General features: G+C 42.8%; 2 protein-coding genes across 2 annotated transcripts in view; both read right to left on the reverse strand.

Annotated features, from left to right (window-relative positions):
* Positions 1-22,221, reverse strand: part of LOC113017734 (putative C-type lectin domain family 20 member A) — a 38,621-nt gene that overhangs the window by 13,958 nt on the left and 2,442 nt on the right. Inside the window, exons 2-3 of the mRNA XM_080299324.1 lie at positions 8,741-9,124; positions 8,299-8,643 (exon numbers count right to left, since the gene is read on the reverse strand). Coding sequence (XP_080155450.1) covers positions 8,299-8,643; positions 8,741-9,124 — 729 coding nt within the window. The remainder of the gene's footprint in view (positions 1-8,298; positions 8,644-8,740; positions 9,125-22,221) is intronic.
* Positions 6,088-22,221, reverse strand: part of LOC113017787 (putative C-type lectin domain family 20 member A) — a 134,975-nt gene continuing 118,841 nt past the window's right edge. Inside the window, exon 6 of the mRNA XM_080299325.1 lies at positions 6,088-7,566. The gene's annotated coding sequence lies outside the window, so the exon portion shown is untranslated. The remainder of the gene's footprint in view (positions 7,567-22,221) is intronic.

Raw genomic sequence — 22,221 nt, forward strand, 5'->3', positions numbered from 1 at the left:
GAAGCTGCATTCAGCTTTTATGCTCCTTATATCTGGAACAAACTCCCAGAAAGCCTCAGATCAGCTGAAACACTCAGTTTATTTAAATGCAGGTTGAAGACTCACCTGTTCTCAGCTGCATTTAAATAAAGCACCAAAACCGCACTTAAGCTTAAATTTCAAAACTTTTGATTTTTGATTTTATATACTGTTTTGTTTGTTTGCTTGTTTTAATCTATTTTAAATCATGCTTTTTATTTGTTTTTGTTTCTAATGTCTCTGTAAAGCACTTTGAATCACCTTGTTGTTGAATTGTGCTATACAAATAAACTTGCCTTGCCTCCTCCATCCCTGCTTCATGCCCTGGAGGACGGGGCTGTGGCCCCCCCCACACCCTCTAGCAGATCATTACATGAAGCAACCTTTTAAAAACAAGCGCGTCCATGCTCACAGGTGTACACACGGGTGATCACACCCACAAACTACACCCTTTTTGGCTCCTACCTCAAAGCACACTGTGCGCTGTCGATCTTATGTGCTGCACAATAATGTTTAATATTTAGTATTTACTGTCATATTCCCATATATCATTGTGATGTTGTTTATTCTATTACTCTCGTTTTCTTCTGCTTGTTTTCTTTTTTCTTTCTCAACAGGTGATCCAGGTGATCGATATATGGTTTTTTTTGTCGCTTCTCCGCTGTTTTTCCCCCTCTTCCTTTCTCCCTTTTCTTTTCCTGATTCAAGTCTGTCCAATATCTAGCAAGTGAAAATAAAAATAAATAAAATAAACAATAAAAGGTGAATCAAATGGACCATTACAGCAAGGCTGGGATGGTCAATTTGGTAAAGTAAATCCGTTGGGCATCTTTCTTTGCCTTTAGACAATAATTCTGATGCAAAAGAGTCAAATGGGACAGGCAAAAAAACAAAAAGTATCCCTGGGTAAGTTGGTCATTGGAGTATGAATGTCTGAATGTAGTTAGGAGGCACTAGGTATAGCAGAGACGAAAATACGACTCTAACCACCGAAGTGTGTCATAATAAGCAACATGCAGTGACACATGATACACAGGAATATGAGTGTGAATACAGCCTGTCATGTACAGATGTGCTCATGTGGTCTGGTTTAACAGCAGATTTCTCTACAAGTTCCTGCCTCTTTCACACAAGCAGTGGGCAAATATATATTTTTGGAATATTTCATCTTTAAAGTATGATGTGAGCCATGTGCTGATATCACTGCTTCTGTCCAGTCATCAGTGCCCTTCGATCTCTGATGAATAGTAGGAGCTAGCTTTACAGAGGGCTTTTTATAGAGCAACATTCTCTTTTTCCAGGCTAAATGAAGATCTTCTGCATTACTGAGACATCTTCAGCTTATGAATTATCTGCTTTAAGGTTCGTGAGTTATACCAGGGAGTGAAATTCCTATGATTTAAGGCGTTCTCCTTCAGAGGAGCCACAGTATCCAGTGCTGTACACAATGAAGATGAAACTGGCATGGTTCAGGGTCAACTGACTCAGTATTTTGAGTTGTTCATAGTGTTGGGTCTTCAGTGTGTCAGCCTGTCATTCCCCCTGTGTTAAAGTCTCCCTCTCCTTTGTTTATCCCAGTTACGTCTTTGTGTCTGTCTCCATTTTCTGTCCTCCTTGCGTTTCATTCCATGTTTTCCCAGCCCGTCACGTGTGATGGGAAATTCGACTTAGCCCTCACATTTAGATTTATGTGGTTAGAATTTCACTGTATGTTTTTTGTGTAACCTTTTCATGCTTAGATAAAGTATTTGTGTATGTGTCAGTATGACCTCGTGAAATAAAAAACAGCTTAGCTAGGCCTAACAATGTTTCACTTTGTTATCTGCTAACCGCTTTGCTCAGAAGGATGAAGCTCAGAGCCAGCGCCAGGTGCTGCCCTGGGAAAAGATAGTGGGAGTCTGTTCAGCAACAGCGGGGGTTGGACAAAAGACTGTTGTAACTGAAAGATACACAGAGTTTGTGCGATGTTATGAAAGGTGTGCTGCGATGCCCCAGGTCAGAGTGCTAATAACTTAGACCTGTGTTGTATTGATGTGTGTATCCCTTTTCCTGCACACAGTAATAAATAGCTTGACCACAGCTCTCTCCGTGTTGCAGACTATTTATAAAAATTCCACAACATATGTCTCTCTCCGTTTCTCTCTCGTGTCCTCACTCCCTCTTGTGTCTGCCTTTTCTCAACCCCTGTGTCAAGCTCCTGTTGTCACAGTCCAGGTTTCACCATGTTCCTGTTTTATTTTGACAGTCTTGTGTTTCCTGTGCAGTGTGTTTAGTTTTACTTCCCCTGTGGCGTTTTGTTCATTTGTCTCAGCTGTGTTTCTACTTCCATCATCACACTCGTATCTGTTTATTGTGTAAGCTGTCATTCATTTGTCATCAGGTATTACATACAGATACACATTACATACAGCAAAGAGGAAGAACCTGGATATAACAAAGTATTCTTCAAAGAAACCTGTAAGTCACTTAAAGCCAAGTTCACTCATAAAATGTGTCCGTCACAATAACGTTACAGGCTATGCTAGGCTTTGGCCCACATCAGTCTAAAACTATATGTAACCATGAATAACGTGTTTTGGAAACTAACTGCACAACATGCAGCACTATTAGTTCTCTCAGTCTCAGAGCAGCGTTTCTAATTTTGATTGAAACTGTCAGAGAAAACGGCAGCTTTGAGTGAGCCAGGATATTAGTTTACAGAGGCTGTTAAAGTTATATGTATAACGTTAAATGTTGGTGACACAATAATTTCATCCTAATGGCACTGACGATATATATATATTCATAGGGTTTATTTCTGTCTGTGGGTTTTTTTATAGTAAAAAATACAACTAGGATTTTAAGTTCTTTGTGTGTCTTCAGATCAGTAATACTAATGCAGTATGCCAGTGAAAAAAACAACTAAATTCAGTTGAGCTGAAAAGATACCAAACAAGGCATTAATTAAATAAGTTAAATAAAATGAAACAATCTGAGGGGGAAATACAAATAATAAATAATACAAACGTAAACTCAAAAGGAGTCAAAAATGGCCGGTTGTATTTCAGACCTCAGTAGGTTCATCCAACAAATCATGAAAAATTAGGTTTAAATTTTTGTTCATGACAGTGCAGATTTCTGACATTGTGTGATTTAAGCTGTAATAATGTGATTATTTTCTAACAAAAAACAGTGAAACTTAAGTTAGACTTGTGTTTGTAAATGAACCGCCCCATGTTGTGTAGCTTTCTGAATTTTATACTTATTGGGCTACATATTTATTTATTATACAGGCTATGCAGTACATAACATCAAAACTCACATGTTTTATGTAACTAAAGTGTGTAATCATGTGGGCTACAGACAATAATTAAGTTATAGACTATATATAGTCTATAACTTAATTATTGTCTGTAGCATGGGATGTATATGAAAAACGTGTATACTTACTGCATTTGAATCATTTTAACCATATGTAACCACCTGCATATGTGTTTGGGGGAAAAAAGGCTTTGATTTTGCCACCCAATTCGATTTCTTTGCCACCCTAAGAAAACTTCTCTAGATCCGCCCCTGGAAGCGGGTGAATAAAGTCACCCAGTCACTAGCCGTGCCATTACCCAGCATACATCACTCCCTCCATAAATGCAATAAACCATACAAAAGTAATAGCCTATAATTAATGTATCTGCTGTTTCTCAGGTAGTTGCTTACATTATATAATTTATTGTGTTCAGTATACGTCACTACAATGCGATTTCGAAAATGTATAAATATACGGACAACAGGCTCTTCCGTGGCAATATCTTGTCGTCAATAAACAACGTTTAGGGAGCTCGATAGGTGAAGCAGAGGAAGCCTGACCATGCGTCACACATTTGACGAGTTGGGAGAGAGAACATGTTGGACGAAGAGGCAGCTGTGCAGCTCAATACCATTTTCTTCTGTCTGTGATAAGATTGCTTTCAGAGCCCAAGCAAGGTGCATCCAACCTCCTCGGCTGTAATTGGTCCAGCCCAGAGTCGAACATGACGAATTGGCCAATCCACCGCCTTTCATTGCTACAAAAGATTCCCCTTCCAATAAATAAAAAACAAAATCACATCTGCCTATAAAAACAAAAATCACCATCGGCCCAGTGGAGACTGAATTTTTTGTCATTTTTCTACAAAACTTAACAAGTATGAAAAAAGTGTTTTTCATGGGGTTTTTTTTCCGAACCACGAAAGTGTTTACCCTGCAACACTGCATTTTGCAAAACTTACGTCTGTCCATCGTACAGTCAGACTTAGCAACAACAACGCACAGACATCCGAGCTCCATATACTGGATGTTAAGCTTAAAGTAGGAATGCTTTACCAACATTCAGAGATGAACTTGCACACTTGCTTTATTTCTCTGGGATAGCCTACTGTACTCTGAGATGAAATGCCGGTATGGCAGCATCTAGCGAGACTTCAAATGCTTTCAGTGGGAAGTAAACATCCAGACTGCCAACAGGTGTTGCACACAACAGCCGCTCTATCATGTGACGCACACTGCTTCGACTTCCTAAGGTCATGAGCCGGGTTACGCCATGTCGCAAGTTTTGTGAGGTGCTTTTGTGATACTTAATGGATTGGATTACATTTTATTTCTCCCCCGATATCCGATCCAATAATTTAGTTCAGGATCGGACAAGAGATGGCACCATACCACTTTTTTATGTCCGATACCGACATCATAAATTTGGATATCTGCCGATACCGATATGAATCCGATATAGTGTTTTTTAATCAACAAAACTGTTTTTTTTAATATCTTGCTGCATTTTATATAAGTTCATACTCAAGTTTAAAACAACAACTACACTAAAGCTATTCTGTTATACCTGTATGCAAAAAAAAATATTTCATAGTTCAGCAATACTGATCAATCTAATAAACTTAAACCTACACCATCCTCCCTATTCTGGTATTTTAAAGAGTACTTAGCGTAAATATTAAGCAACCTAACTAATAGGGTTCCAACTCCCAGCAACAACAAAAATAAATAAATAAAAAATAGGGAACCACCCCTCACGCACCACCTCATGATGCTTAATCAACGTAATCAACCTTAATTTGATGCAGTGTGAAAAAAAATGCACAGAAATCAATTATTTTTCAAGAAATATTAAATAGATTCAACATCTTTCTTCAACAAAATTGCAGACTGCACAGATGGTACCTTCCCAAAGGAAAAAGTACTATAGCTTACTAGGGTATATATATCAGACTTAATAGTCACTATATACAGTAATTGAGTTCTATTCCTTTTACATCAAATTAAAACTTTGGGTGTAAGATTTGGATAATTATTTATTAAAAGCTCGACATTTTAAATGAGAATAAGAAAGAAAAGTATGTCTTTGTGCCCCCTTTTCCCTGTTAATGCCCTATCGGCCCCCCTGGCTAAACTTTGCTAGATCCGCCCCTGCACAGTTACCAGCCGTCAGCTACGTAGAAAAAGATCCTGGTGTAGAAAGTAATATTAAATAAATTCTAACAACAGCTTATCAAGCTTAAACGTGCTGCTGTTGTTCAGCCGCTGGTTTCCTCTTTCTGGTGCAAAGTGGGCCAAAAACAAACAAGAGAGACGGACTCCCGACAGAAAAGCCGATCAGCTGATCATTAAGCAGTTTCATGATTGAAGTAGCAGCAGGAGAGGCAGTCGCTCGTTAAGCTTAACGCAGGAATGCTTTACAAACATTCAGAGATGGACTTACACACTTGCTTTACTTCTCTCGGGGATAACTTTGTCGGAGATGAAATGCCGGGTTGCTAGCTAAGCTCCACATGCTATCCAGACCACCGACAGGTCCCGCATGCCACAGCCGCTCTATCACGTGATGCATACTGCTCCGACGTGCTAACGTTCTGAGGCGAGTTGCAAGTTTTGTGAGGTGCTTTCATGATATTTAGTGGATCGGATTACATTTTTTATTTTTCTCCGATATCCGATCCAGTAATTTAGGTCAGTATCGGACCGATACCGATACGTAATATCGGATCGGTCCATCTCTAATTTTAACCTCAACCTTACAGAGAGAGAAAAAAGGAAACAAAAAACTTGAGCATCAAAAATATTTATGGTCATGGATCTGGAACAATGTTACATGATTTATTACTTAGTGTAAAAATCCACAAAGTACTTATTCACTTAATAATAGAAAAATAGTCCCTATTTTCATGAGTTCACTCCAGCCAAGCTAATGAAACAACCCAAATTGTCAGTGTGGGCAAGATGTGAATATTCTATAGTCAAATTATTGAATAAGAAAAGGAGCCGCACAAGGCAATAAAATTTTAAAATATGTATCTCTTGGTTTATATTACTTTCTGTATACCTGCCCACATCGATGCATCGTTTTCAATCAAATAGCTGTTTTATTACTTGAAATAAAAAAAACTGAACACGTAAAAACCCTTTAAATTATAACTAGAAGAAAGCTGAAAGCTACAAACACAAAAGTAGACAAACATGTTAACACAGGAGAAAATACAAGTCAGAAACTAAGATCACAACAGTAACTATGGTAACACCAGCACAAGCTTTACCCATCACCTGCTCTGCTTACTACAGTTAGGTCTCTGTGACTCTGGCTACGTTCACACTGCAGGCGAAAGCGCATCAAATCCGATTTTTTTGACCCTATGCGACCCATATCTGATCATGCTATGACAGTGTGAACGGCGCAAATCCGATATTTTCAAATCCGATCTGGGTCACTTTCGTATGTGGTACTGAATCCGATACATATCCGATGTTTTAGAAAGCGACTGCTGTTTGAACGGTCAAGTTGCATTAAATCCGTCTTTTACGTCACCGACACAAGACTGAAGCCAATTATCAGCGCCGGAGAAGCGCCCGATACGACATCGCGAACGCTTCCTGGCCATCCAGTGTAGATGTCAGTGAAACTGTTGGGAAGACAACGTAAACATTTTATTTGTACTGTTTAATCTGCAGATTCTGACAGAAATCTGCAGCTATCCTTTGAAGCACCGCTCCTCTCTTAAACAGCAATAAGGATCATTATTAGGTTATTTACATTATTATGTAAATAACAAAACAACTTAAAGCAAAAATTGGGAAACGTAAAGTCCGAAGTCTTTATATTAAGGGCCATCAGTCAAACAATACTGTTGCTCTGGGTCTAAACAGAGCGCGTTGTGTGTGACATCTTCTTTTGCGCATGCGGGCCGCTTTGAGCGTTCACACTAGAGCACGTTTGCTGTCGCATTTTATTTGTAGTGTGAACGAGCAGACAAAAAAATCGGATTTGATCAAAAAATCGGAATTGAGCATTAAGACCTGCAGTGTGAACGTAGCCTCTGTCTGCTCCTACAGAGTGGCAGTCAAGTTAAAATGACAGATACGAGGACATCCAGCATGCTTTGAAACTGCACTCCATTGAAAGCGATGAACCAAATTTCTATCAGATAAGGTTTGGGACTGTTATGGTCTCATTCATGGCTGTTACACTTATTAAACAGCAGAAGTAGAAACAGGACATAAACAGTACAATGTTTTGTTGTCCCCCCTGACCTCCTCACTTTCTTCTCAATCATTTGTGTAAGTCAGCAGAGGTTGCTGTCAGATGAAACAGAACTATGGATCCTAATAAACTGCACACAGACAAGGCCTGTGCAGTGACGTCCACAGAAGGACAGAGTCTAAAGTGTTGAAAGAGACACTGCAAAACAAAGCAAGAGACTAGAGCCTGTCAGGAAAACTAGTGAGTGGACCTCTGATTAAAGACTTTCTACCAAACTACAACTGCAGCTGAACAAATGAGCTGTTGGTGGAACTTTACACTCTGAAATATTGAAAGATTCAAAGGATGAGACAGCTCAGCACAGCATGTTATTAACTTCACACATGAAGTGGTTCAGTCCAGTCAGACTTCAGTTTTGCAGCCACCGTCCACATCCTGCTTCTTCGACTGGTCGTCACGGTAACTCTGGACTTTCCTCCAACGAATCCTGAAGTCTGTCAGTCCTGACAGCATGAGGCCTGACAGCTGGACAAAATGTGCAGATGATGAAAAACATGAAGCATAGTTTGAACTTGTGTCAAGTTTGTGTTGGTGACTGAACTGCTGACCTGCTGTGAAACCTGCTGCTGGATCTCTGTGCTGTGCATGTCTGCCTCTGACTGAAGCTTCATTTTCAGCACTGTTTGCTTTGTCACTGCTAAAAATGAACCACATATAACAACACAAACATTAGTGTTTTACATGATGACAGGATCTTACAGTGTTTGCATTCTGGACCTCACCTCTGAAACAGAAAAGATAGTGTCTGGCGGTATTGTAGCCATCAGCCCATTTCCCTGACATTAAATTTAGTACTCCACCGTATTCAAGTGAACCGTAGTTATCAGGGTGACCAGACAGCCAGTTAGTGAATGTGGAGGTTGTGTTGTCAGACCAGAAGGCCCAGGGATCCCTGTAGAGACCAATCCACACATACTGAACCCCTGATCCATTCAAAGTGAGCGTGATGTTGGATTTCTCCTCTTTGCTTCTTATACTGGTCAGGTCTGTGTGGTATGTCCTGCAGTACGACTGAGCTGCTGACCAGGAGCGGCTCTCCTTCACTAAGATGTAACTTGTGTTTTTGGCTGTGAAAGATTAAAAGAAACAAAGAATTTTTTAAAAAAACATGTTGTGAATATCGTGAAATTTTAGGGTCACTATGGCAACAAATCTTTTTCCTACCATTGTAACACAGGAAAGGGTAAGAATCTCCACAGGGTCTATCATCCATCTGTGTTTGTCCCTGAAGAGCCACACAGTATTCCTTTGCATATACACAGTCTGGTTGGCCGTTAGCCCAGATCAAAAATTCATGTGTACTGCCAACATAAAAAAGTTTTCCCTCCATGGACCACTTCCAGCTGTAACGATCATCATAGAGTCCTATCCAAGCCCAATTATTGATCCTTGGTGAAATTGAGAAAAGCAGTTGGTTGATGTTGCTGTTGTAGATGGTGACCAAGTCAGTGAAGTGTTCTCTGCAGTAACTCTGAGCTTCAGTCCAGGTCATCAGCTGGTTCACAAAGTGGTATTCTCTGGAGTGGGGAGGAAGAGTGGAAAGTCCTCCTGAGAAACATAAAAAGTTTTTATTGTGGAAACTGGGCTGTTAGACAAACCACTGAAAAAGACTGAAAATACAATATAAATAGTCATGCTTAATGGAGGTTTATCAGAGGCAGAAAGTAAAAAGCAAAAATAATTTGTTATAGTTATATTACCTAGATTATTGAGATATTTTACTTTCTTATCTTACATTTTTACAGAGATTTCTGTCCTTTTAGTTTATATAATATTTAGTTTATCACATTTCTCCGTTCAACACATTTGATTGAAGTTTCTTTTTCATATCACTGCATAAAAGAAGGCCCTGCTGGTGAATGAGCTATATTTTTATATTTTTTATATTTTAATTCTATTTCTTTTTCTCTTCTCTGTACTCAAAATGCAACAACTATGTTTAGTGCAACCATTACAACATTTTTGGAACATCACTTTTTTTGTTTATCAAAATATATATATATATATATATATATATATATATATATATATATATATATATATATATATATGTAACATAGTTAAATAGAGTTGAAGTTAAATCCCGCTAAATGGGACATTGGCGCCACCTACTGTCAAAAAAGTCACCCTGCAATATTCACAAAGGGCAAGGGATTCTGGGTAATCCTCAGAACAATGGAGGATTCCTGCGAGGTAAGGAAAGCGCAAATGTCGTGGGGAGGAAAAATCATATCGCAGGCTGTTAAAGTAATACAGTCTGACCCGATTATTTTTGTTGTTTATACATCATTCGTTGCGGGTCATTTCTCCAGTCTTTATGTTGAACTGAGTGCACGTTTATGTGAGATTTCTTTATTGGGAGGAGAGGAAACAAAATGGGAGCATAGTTAGCTAACTCTGTTGTCGCTTTCCCATTTAGGTTTTGTGCTGATTGCCCACGACATTAAAAAGAGAGCATTCTAACCATTGCCTTTTTGTTGTGAATGCAGGTATGTGACTGTGCCACACTGTTTAGAATTTACATTGTTTCATGTACAGATTTAAAATATATTTCTATATTCCTTTCATTTGGGAAACTTAACATGCAATGTTAATGGTGTTGAAGTTTTTCTATTTTGGTTGTATAAATTTACTACTATACGATCACATTGCAAGTGGAAATGTAATCCTCAGAATAATGGAGGATTCCTGCGAGGTTTTGTGCTGATTGCCCACGACATTAAAAAGAGAGCATTCTAACCATTGCCTTTTTGTTGTGAATGCAGACCAGAGAAGACACTACACAGAGGTCACATTGGTGCCGTGACTCGTTCGTGACGCTGCTGAATCGGGCTGGTGTCTTCTCGTCGCAGCATCATCGTGGAGCATCAGCTTCCTTATTGTTTAGTCTGTTGGGTAACGGAATCAAACTTTGGGGACTGTTGGACATACTTTTATATTGGCTTTGTATATTGCCATATTGTATTAAGTCCACCTTAGCTCTATTAATATTCTGCTAGATATGGATCTAAGTGACTCTAATGACACCCCAAATGTGACTCCCCTTGTTGTGGGTAGGGGCAGAGGGTTCACAACTGTTCCTTTTTCACTGGGTGACCGTCGGGTGGGGCATAGAGCAGCAGATAGTTCTTGTGAGCTTGTGGCTGAGTCGCAGTCAGTACAGTGCACTAAGTTATCTACCTCAGACCCCCCAGTAACTGATGTGAGTCTAGTCGACCAAATGAGCGACATTGTGCAGGAAATTGGGCAACGCCTGGCTGATAGCATTCTGTCACACCTGACTACGCCACACACTTTGAGCCCTGCATCTACTACATATACATGTCCTGAGGTGACACATGAAACAACAGATCTCCCCTCCAGCCGCTCACTAGATCTCTCTCAAGTCCAGCTGGTGGCTCCACGGCAGGTTAAAGACCCACCTCTCTCTTCGGCTCTCTGTGAAGGCGGTCGCACTTTTTCTCCTCTCCTCCATCCCCTTATCTTCCCTGCTTAGCCTCTTGTGTCCTGTCTTGTCTCGTGTGCATTACTTTTCCCTGGAACAGTCTCTCACTGTCGTTCTCTAAAACCTAACAGAGAATTATGGATTTGATCAACTGGTCTCTGAATGCTATTGACACCCTCTTCTCAACGAGAAGTCTGGGCTCGGGAGAGCCCGAGTGCCCTGGAGGGACTTTCCCTGCCGGATACACGATGAATGGGTGGCAGACCTGGAGGATCTTGTGCCTGGCGGGACTGTCTATCGAGGACGCTGAGGATATTTACCTATTCGGAACCATGATAACGGGGTTCTTGCTGATCGGAGCTGGCTTGGCCCTGACTTATCGGAGAAATAAGAGAGCGGAACCAGCTGTTCAAACCCCCCCTAAGCTGACCGCTGGAATTGAAGCGATGGGACGAGGCGCGGCCTCCCACACCGAACGCAGCATGGTCAACACCTTGGAGACGCTTACAGCTGCCGTGAAGACTCAAACTAACACCATTGAGCGTATGATGGGATACATCAGAGAGGGGCCTGCTCACAATAACACCCTTGAGCGGAAGTTGGATAACATCGCAGAACGGCTCACTGCAGCTGTGGGGTCTCAGAATCAAAAGAATGACAACACCACGGAACAGAAGCTTGATACCATCATGGGGAGGCTCGCAGCGCTCCAACGGGAAATCGAGGCCCCAGTGTCAGAGTGCTAAATTCGCTGCTCGCATAAAGGAGAAATCAACAATATTCTACATTTGGACACCATGGCGCCAGCTGCTCAGGCCCAAGGCTGGAGCCCACCAAAACAACTCCCTGATAACGACTGTGTGATGACTATTCTTCCCATCCCATGAAGGACACCTGGATCGGCTGGAGGACTGTTTACTTAGCCTGATAGGCCGAAGGACACTGTCTCAGCTGAACTCTGGACACGCACACACACACACTTACACTGATAAGCACGCACTCATCCCCCTCCCTTCCAAACGCCTTCGATGCTTGTTCCTGCGGGGGAAGACAGCAGGTCTGTGTGCCGCGCTGAAATGATAGCATGGTGCAGGACGACTGCTGTGTTCCTTCGGATTACCCCCCACCACCCTATCCATCCCCTGTGGCTTGTCATGTGCTCTGATGTTGTGATGTGGACATTAATGTGCTCTCTGTGCAGAGGAGTTTTTTTTGTTTCCTGTTCTCATGCTGTCCTCCCATAGGTGCCCAGCGTGTGAAGAGGTCTCTTTTTTTCCTCTTGTACTTTTCCCATTGTTGTGTATTTTTTTCAGTGTTATTCTCCCAACGCTGCCGATCTCCGACTGTATTCCCATGTGATGTCTTTGTTGTTGTGTGTATAAGTCGGGGGGGGGGGGGGGGGGGGTCCTATTCCTCTGTGGGGCAACCTGCATATGGCCAATAAAGCATTCATTCACCTGTGTTTCGGGGGGAGAGTTCGGACTCATTGTCTGTTGATGAGTGGCAGGAAGCCATGCAGAGCTACATAAAGAAGAGTGCCATTCTTCCAGAAAACCAAGCTGAGGAGATTTTGATGCATCTGAGAGGCAGGGCAAAAGATGTTGTGAAATTTGGTGTGAGGAATGGTGGAATTGATGTCCAGCGTAATCCACAAGCTATCTACAGACTTCTGCACAAACATTTTAGTTCCACCCAGTGCTCGTCTGTGCCCCTGGCTGAGGTTGCACGCATGTTCATCAGACACTGCCCCTGCAGGGACTTGGCTCTTATTTTTAGAACCAAAACATGTGATAAATGGTCCGCTCGTGAAGTTCAAGAGGTACTGGATGAGTATCACCTGGGTAAGGGGTTCCGGTCTCCTCCACAGACGGGTAACTGTGTCTATGTGAATAAGGCAGAGGTTAGCACAAACGGTACTCCTTGTTTGGCTGACCATGAGCAGAGGCCAGCTGTGAGTCAGGATGGCTCTGCTATTGAGAGGTTGATCAGCATGCTAGAGAAGGTGCTGCTTCAAGGCCCAGGCTATGCTCAAGCTAATGCCAGGCGACAGAGTGCCCGACTGCCGAGAATACCGGGCTTAGATGACACACCATGTTCCATCTGCAGAGATAGCTCCCACTCCACACTCACGCACTGTCGGGAAAACAGATTGTGCTTCCTGTGTCACCTACCTGGTCATTCGAGACGTAACTGCCCAGAGGGCAAGCGTACTCCTTCCAGTGGTCATCAGGGAAACTGAACGATCTGCGTGGAGGGGAGGACAGCGCAGACCCAGCAAGTAAGCCTCCCATCTTGGATGTGACTGATATTAATGATTATGACACTTTGTATTCCACTTACAGTGGCATTGTCCTGTCAAATAAAACACTGATTGCACAGGGCTTGCATAGGCTCTCAAACACTGATAGTTTATTCTACTCTGCAGTGACTACTAGTGGTGGACAAGTTCTTAAAGCATTAGTGGACAGTGGATCTATGGCGTGCACCATAAGTGAGACAGTTGATGAGAAACTTTCACAATCGATACCTGCTATTGAGAGACGTTCAGCTGAAGACGTTGTCATTGTTGGTTGTGGGGGTCACCTCATTACGCCTTCTGCTATGTATGATCTTACAGTGTCAATATATGGCTTTAAGGTGGTGATTCCTGTTCTGGTGGTTCCGGGCCAGGCTGATGACATGATTCTGGGCAGCAATGCGATAAAGTGGCTTATTTCACAGTTAAAAATGACTGTTGGTACCCAGGATGATGCTTTTCCTCATTTGGCAACTTTGCTGTCCTATTCTGATGACTGTGGTGGCAGAGCAATGCCTCCAAGTTTTGGCACTGCAAAGCTTAAGAGACGCATCACCTTGCAGCCCTTGTCTGAACATTTAGAGTGGGCTAAGCTGCCTGCTCCTGATCAGAATCAGAATCAGAATCAGAATGGGTTTATTGCCAGATGTTGAGGTTTACAACATTAGGAAATTGCTGCGGTGCTTCAGTGCAGACAATAAGAATTAAAGTGCTATGTAGAAAGAAAGATATGTGCATGAGATATACATGAGATATATACATGAGAATAAGAATTATGAGTGCTACGTAGAAAGATATATACATGAGTGCAGGTGGTGATCAGTGCCAGACATGAAATGATGCAGTGACACAGCGTAGGGTCATGTGTTAGTGGCGGGGACAGTCATGTGGTTATTGTTCATGTGTCCAACAGCAGAGGGGAAGAAACTGTTCTTGTGGCGAGAGGTTCTGGTGCGAATGGACCGGAGCCTCCTGCCTGAGGGGAGCAGGTCAAACAGACTGTGTCCAGGGTGAGAAGGGTCAGCTGAGATCCGGGCTGCACGCCGCAGCCAAATTCAAATTCAATCCAGTTCACAATACACACAGAACTCGTCGCCCGCACCGAGATCAGAAGCGGAGATGTCACAGCGCTTGTGTGATTTGGGCCTGCAGGACCTGGACCTCTCATCCTGTGAAGTTTCCCCAGAATGGAGAGATAGGCTGCTGCGACTCATTGAGCAGTATGAGTCCATCTTTTCAAGGCACAAAATGGACTGCGGTGAGGCTGCTGACTTTGTCCACAGAATCCGCCTGGTGGATGACAAGCCCTTCAGACTGCCATACAGACGGGTCCCACCATGCCATTACGAGAAGCTTCGCACTGCCCTAGATGAGATGGAGGAGTCAGGGATAATCCGTAAGTCCCAGAGTGAATTCTCATCCCCCCTTGTCTTAGTTGTTAAGCCAAATGGTGACCTGCGCATATGCAATGACTTTAGATGGTTAAATGCAAGAACAGTTAAAGATGCACATCCATTGCCTCATCAGTCAGACGCCCTCGCAGCACTTGGTGGGAATGTTTTTTTTTCTACAATGGATCTCACATCGGGGTTTTACAATGTCAGACTCCACGAGGACGACAAAAAAATACACGGCATTCTCCTCCCCATTTGGCCTTCATGAATATAACAGGATGCCTCAAGGCCTGACAAATAGTCCTGCTACTTTTATGCGAATGATGATGTCCATTTTTGGTGATGAGAACTTCACAAGTTTGTTGTGTTATCTGGATGACCTTATGGTCTATGCCCCATCCGAACAGGTGGCTCTTGAATGTCTGCAGATGGTTTTCTCACGACTTTCTGCCAACAACCTGAAGCTTGCACCAAAGAAATGCCACTTTCTTCAGCGGTCTGTGAAGTTCCTGGGACACATCATATGTGGTGAGGGTGTGAAAACAGACCCAAGTAAAGTGCAGGCTATAGACAATGTGGAGGAAGCAGACCTGATGGAGTCTGACGGGGTGACACCATGTGCAAGGAAAACCAGATCCTTCCTGGGGATGGTTCTCTACTACCATCATTTTATCGAGCGGTGCTCTGCAAAAGCTAAGCCACTGTTTGATCTTGTGGCTGAACCAGCTGCGCTACGCAAGAGAGGTAGAGGCCGTAAGCCTAAATTTAAAAGGGGCCACGTGAAGCTGTCTCCGGCTGACTGGACTGATGAGTGCAGGGAAGCATTCAAGGCTCTAAAACATGAACTTGTGCATAGTGTCACATTAGCCCATCCAGATTTTACTGCGCCCTTTCTCCTTGCAGTTGATGCTTCCTTTGATGGCCTTGGAGCCGTCCTCTCACAGTTGCCCCCTGATGGTAGCATCGCCAGACCAGTGGCATTCGCCAGTAAGACCTTGTCACACTCTCAGCTAAACTATCCAGCGCATCGTTTGGAGTTGCTTGCTCTGAAATGGGCAGTCTGTGACAAGTTTAGCCATTGGCTGAAAGGGAGCCACTTCACAGTGTGGACGGACAATAACCCGCTGACATACATCTTAACCAAGCCTAGGTTAGATGCATGTGAGCAACGATGGGTTTCAAAGCTTGCAGCATACAGTTTTGAACTGAAGTATGTCCCTGGCACCAAAAATGTTGTAGCAGATGCATTGAGTAGAGAGCCATTTGTCCAGTCATGCATAGGCCACAGGCTAGTCACTGAACCTTATGCTGCCCTATTGAACCAAATGCACGGTCTGGTGGATGGGACTGTGCAGGATATGTTTCGGTGTGCTGCAAACTGCCAGTTGGTTGTGGACCAGTCTGAGGAAGGAGCTACAACTATCCTAGCTAACCCTCGAGGTTCTCTCTCGTCACAGGATGTTTCTGCTGTGTTGGCTGCGCATGACACTGGTGGTATCAGCCATGTGAGGGGTGTGGGATCTGATATCCCTCAGGTCCCAACTATTGCCCGTCCTGCCTGTACGCCGAGAAGTGAACTCGCTAACCTGCAGGAACAAGATGAGGTTTTGGGCAGAGTTTCCTTTTTTGTCCGGCGTCACAAGAGGCCCACCAGGCGTGAATGTGCTGGCGAGTCCCGTGGTGTGATGAAATTACTCAGACATTGGTCCAGGCTCTTGATTAAAGATGGTATGTTGTATAAGGTGAAGAAAGACAGGAACATGAACATGACGATTTACCAGTTTGTTGTCCCAGACACTCTGAAGACTGAAGTTCTCCGAGGCATCCATGATACGGCGGGTCATCAGGGCCAAGTCCGCACCCTGTCTCTTGCAAGGCAGAGATTCTTTTGGACAGGGATGGAGCGTGACATCGTCAATCATGTCAAAAGCTGTTTTCGTTGTGTGGTTGGGAAAACCCCGGAGCCGAATGACCGTGCCACACTGGAGAGCATTTGTACCACTGAACCGATGGAGCTAGTCTGCATCGACTTCTGGACTGCTGAACAGACTGACAAGAAGTGCGTTGATGTTTTGGTTGTCACAGACCATTTTTCCAAATTAGCGCATGCATTCCCTTGTAAGAATCAGTCTGCCAAGCAGGTTGCTCGCCGCCTGTGGAATGACTTTTTCTGTGTGTACGGCTTTCCCAGACGTATACACTCTGATCAAGGAGCCAACTTTGAGAGTCAACTCATTAAGGAGCTCCTGGACATGGCTGGCATCCAGAAATCACACACCACTCCTTACCACCCGATGGGGAATGGTATTGTTGAGCGATACAACAGAACCTTGGGAAACATGATACAGGCTTTGCCCCCTCAATCCAAAGCCAGGTAGCCGCAAATGCTTCAGATGTTGACGTTCTGCTACAATTGCACTGAGCATGAAACAACAGGTTTCGCACCTTTTTTTCTCTTATTTGGGAGAATTCCTCGTCTGCCTGTTGATGTTGTTTTCCAGCATGTTCTCCCTGATGGTGCCGTTGTTGACCACGGTGAATTTGTCACCCATTTGAAGCGTGACCTGTCTGAGGCTGCCCGCATTGCCAGGCAGAACAGCCGTATTGCCCAGGCTCGCCAGGCGAAGAATTATGACCGCAAGGCTAAGGGTGCGCCCCTCTCAGTCGGTGACAGAGTCTTGCTTGCTAATCGTGGTGAGAGAGGAAAGAGGAAGATCGCTGACAAATGGGAATCCACAGTTTTTGAGGTGGCGTCTGTGAAACCTGACATCAATGTGTACCACATCAGAGACCCTGTGACACTCAAGGAAAAAGTTGTTCACCGAAACCTACTACTTCCTGTGAGTTTCATTCCTGCAGGAAACGAGTGCATACCAGTGTCGACCTGCCCCTCGGTTGCGGATAGTGGACAAGGTGAACCAGAACTTCCAGGTGATGTGCAGGATGGTGAGACGAAGACGGTTCGCTGGCTCATGCAGATGGACCAAGCAAGTGACAGGGACTCTGCGGTTGGTCAACCTGGTTGTTCTCTTGGTGCGGCTTTCAGCATCCCAACCTCTGAGGCAGAATCGACTGTGGCCCCGCCTGCTGTGTGTGACCCTTTGGTTTCCCGGTTGCCCTCCCCTGCCCCCTCTATTGAATCTGTTGTGTCCCAGAGTGCCTCCTCGCAGCTTCTGGCGGGAGATGCTCCACATGTCGTTTCCCCTGATCTTGTGACTGACACACGACTGAGTGCAGAGGACCGTGTAGTGCGTACACAGCCACCACCTCTTTGTACTAGATCAGGTAGACCTGTGAAACCTCCAACACGTCTCATTTGTGAGATCAATGAACAACAGGTTGATGATTCAGTGTCGACAGTTGACTCCTTGTTTTCATTTGTGCGAAATATGTTTTCAGGATAGATTACTAGCTATTTTGCAAATGTGCTGTTACTCAGAACGTTTTGGGCAATACCTGCGTGGAGCAATGTTCACATCATGGGAGGTGTATACGGCATCTTTCATATCTGGGTTGGCAGGGGAATTGGCCGCTCTCTTGCTTGCCTTATTCCATATGGAAAGTTTTTTTAACTGACTTGAACTATATTGTGCTCCCACGGTCACACTGTTATGTTTTATGCATTGGAAGTTTCTGTTTTTCTGTTGTCATGCCCCAATTTAGCAGGATTTAGGAGGGGTGTGTGTAACATAGTTAAATAGAGTTGAAGTTAAATCCCGCTAAATGGGACATTGGCGCCACCTACTGTCGAAAAAGTCACCCTGCAATATTCACAAAGGGCAAGGGATTCTGGGTAATCCTCAGAACAATGGAGGATTCCTGCGAGGTAAGGAATGCGCAAATGTCGTGGGGAGGAAAAATCATATCGCAGGCTGTTAAAGTAATACAGTCTGACCCGATTATTTTTGTTGTTTATACATCATTCGTTGCGGGTCATTTCACCAGTCTTTATGTTGAACTGAGTGCACGTTTATGTGAGATTTCTTTATTGGGAGGAGAGGAAACAAAATGGGAGCATAGTTAGCTAACTCTGTTGTCGCTTTCCCATTTAGGTTTTGTGCTGATTGCCCACGACATTAAAAAGAGAGCATTCTAACCATTGCCTTTTTGTTGTGAATGCAGGTATGTGACTGTGCCACACTGTTTAGAATTTACATTGTTTCATGTACAGATTTAAAATATATTTCTATATTCCTTTCATTTGGGAAACTTAACATGCAATGTTAATGGTGTTGAAGTTTTTCTATTTTGGTTGTATAAATTTACCACTATACGATCACACTGCAAGTGGAAATGTAATCCTCAGAACAATGGAGGATTCCTGCGAGGTTTTGTGCTGATTGCCCACGACATTAAAAAGAGAGCATTCTAACCATTGCCTTTTTGTTGTGAATGCAGACCAGAGAGGACACTACACAGAGGTCACATATATATATATATATATATTAGGGGTGCAACGATATTCGTATCGATATTGAACCGTTCGATACAGTGCTTTCGGTTCGGTACGCATATGTATCGAACAATACAATTTTTTTCAATATTTTTTTTTTTTTTTGTGTCCCGTTTGGATCTATAGCCATCAGAATTGTTGTCTTGAGGCCAAGAAAGATGCCAAGAGGATTTATTTTACCAAGTGGATCATCATATTGGTCCATTTGATTGACCTTTATTATAATTATGAATTTATTTTATTTTCAGTTGCAAACGGGACAGACATGACTGTGGGATAGGACAGGGGGAAAGAATGAAAGAAAGAGGGGGAGAGAAAGAAAGAAAACCAAAGGGGAGAAAAAAAAAAGAACAATACAAAATTTGTAATTTATTTTATCAACTTTCCTTCTGACGATGCTGTCTGTGTTGAGCGCTCAGTGAATCTGCATTTGACTACTCCGCCTAGGCTCGAGAGTGCAGCCTAGGCGGAGTAGTCGAACGCAGATTCACTGAGCGCTCAACACAGACAGCATGGTCAGAAGGAAGAGCGCAGGGCAAGCTAGCGAGACAGAAGTGGACCTCCCCACCCTCATTCAGATCTGGCGTTTGGAATTATTTTGGTTTTCATGTGACGTATGACCCTGAAGGTAAGCGAGTCATGGACTAAAGTAAAACAGTATGTTGGATGTGCCATGCAATGCTCAATTACATGGGTGGGAGCTAGTGTGTTAGCGCAGTTAGCTCGTTAACGTGTTGGCCGTCTAGCCCCTCTGTATAGGGTAGCTCGTTAACGGAGATTTGCCGTGTTGTGGCGTTAAGGTTATTTCAACGAGATTAACCTGAAAGCACTAGTGGGAACACAACGAATATGACTGCACATTTACACCGACATCATCCTAGTGCAAAGACAAGTGGAAGCAGACAAAAACAACAAGCATGCATGCTACAAACTTTAGCCGAGTCATTTAGACAGCTGTTAGCACAGGATTCTCCTTATGGAGACCTGATATGTTTAATATGCTGCTGAGAATATAGCCCAGAAGAAGCGGATAGTATAGCTTTTATTTTGGAAAGAGACATTTCTCTGTAATAAACTCTCTTTTCCAAAGATGAGTGATTCCTCAATCAGATACAGGGCTCGCAATATCGCTAGCCCGACGTCCCGGGGCTATCTCTGCCCTGCCTGTCGGGCTATTGTAGGAAGGAAAAATATATGTCAATGCTTTTGCATTCTTTCAGAAATGTAGCTGGGTAATTATGTCATTGGGTGAGCCACTGTCAATATGTGACATATTGAAATCGTGTTTGAATTTGCGCTTGTTTTTTTGCTTTCACTTTGCAATCGCGCAAACTGTGTATAGAGCGACAGCACTGATCTGTGAGTGATGATAATTTGTGCACCAATTCCTCTGACATCGTCTTATTAATTGTTAGCTTACTATGCAAACATGACAAGTGAAATCTGATCGCGCAGAGAATCGCTGAGCTTATGTGAGTGCGGCAGGATATATAGTCCTTTAGTGCTGCAGGTAGACAACGTGTTCAAATAGCGCACAACTTCAGTTTTTGTATTTCTATATGATGAACTCTGCATTATTAAGTGATAAGAACACGTAATCTGATGTCCTGTAATCATTATGATGCTATAAATTGAAATACAATAAATAAAATAAGTTTTTGTACAAAGTATCGGTATCGGATCAGTATCGTCGATACCACCCTGAATATTACTTGGTATCGGATCGTAAAGAAAATCAGTGGTATCGCACATCACTATTACCCGGAAACTGAAGCCCTCAGCTACAAATGCTACAGCTAAGCTACCAGTATTACATCCAGTCATGAATGCACAGATTGCTGAGTATTTTCAGCATGGCTTCACAAATGATGAAATCCTTGTGTTATTAGCTGAATCACATGGTGTTACTATCAGCAAACGTACTCGCAAAAGCGCCAATTTGTTGCAATCCGGTTTTCAGTGCCCATTCCTCTGTGGCATATGCTTCTGGGTAACAGGAGAGTGACTTCATTCGGAAATTACTGATTGGCAGAGCTAACTCAAAATTTTGAAATCTTGAGTTATGTTTTCTTGAAATTTCGAGAAAATAACTCAAAATTTTGAGAAAATAACTTGAAATCTCGAGTTATGGATACTTGTTTTTAAATTTTTTTTTAGTGCCGGAAACGGGCTTCCATAAACAACACTGCACTGTTAATATTAAAAAAATATTAAAATATACCATTTTTTAAATTAATGTCAAATGCCAAAAACGATATGTAGTGCTGCATATCTGAATAGCAGATTTGACTAAGAAAACTATTAAAACTCTAATATGTACATATACTATACCACTGTTATGGGTTTCTTATTTTAATATTTGCAATACTTGCTTGGTTAACATTCATATTCAAAACAATAACAATGAGAAATTTCTTGTAGTCCAATTTTTGCAACAACAAAAAAATTAAACTAAGTATTGTGCTCTGATACACTGATCCAGACTCGAGTTTTTAAGTTCGTGAACAGGATCCAGGCTACTTTACTCTGAATGAATACAGTGTCATTCAACCCCTTGGTCATAATTGTAGTAATATATGTAGTGTATAGATCCAAAGACCAGTCATATTTATATTATCTCTTTACAAAAAACATCTCCGATTACCTTGCAGCAGTGGTTCTCAAACTGTGGTCCACGTAGTACTGGTGGTACTTAGGCTCTCTCTAGTGGTACACGGGGAAATCTTTGATCAGTTTTTTAAGATTTAACAATATACCATTGTGGAGCTATGCAAAGATGACACGAGAGGTTCTTCTGGGAGCTGGAGTTTACCAGAAAATATTTCCCCAAGCTCGGGTGCTCTATGAAGAGTAGCCTTTCCTTACCGCAAGTGGTCACGGCTGCTACAGAGCACTGGTGGGCTCATTTCCCTGGACCTTAAAACTGCAAGGCGGCAGACAACGCTGTGCAACGGTGCCAAAATGCTGATGGTAAATAAAAAGAGCCCTTTTCCGCAGTGCTGTGATCCCAGCCACTATCCATGAGTTGGAGGCCCCTGGGATAATCAGTGGGGTCAC

Source organism: Astatotilapia calliptera, chromosome 3, assembly GCF_964374335.1.
Source record: "Astatotilapia calliptera chromosome 3, fAstCal68.1, whole genome shotgun sequence".
Classification (NCBI taxonomy): domain Eukaryota; kingdom Metazoa; phylum Chordata; class Actinopteri; order Cichliformes; family Cichlidae; genus Astatotilapia; species Astatotilapia calliptera.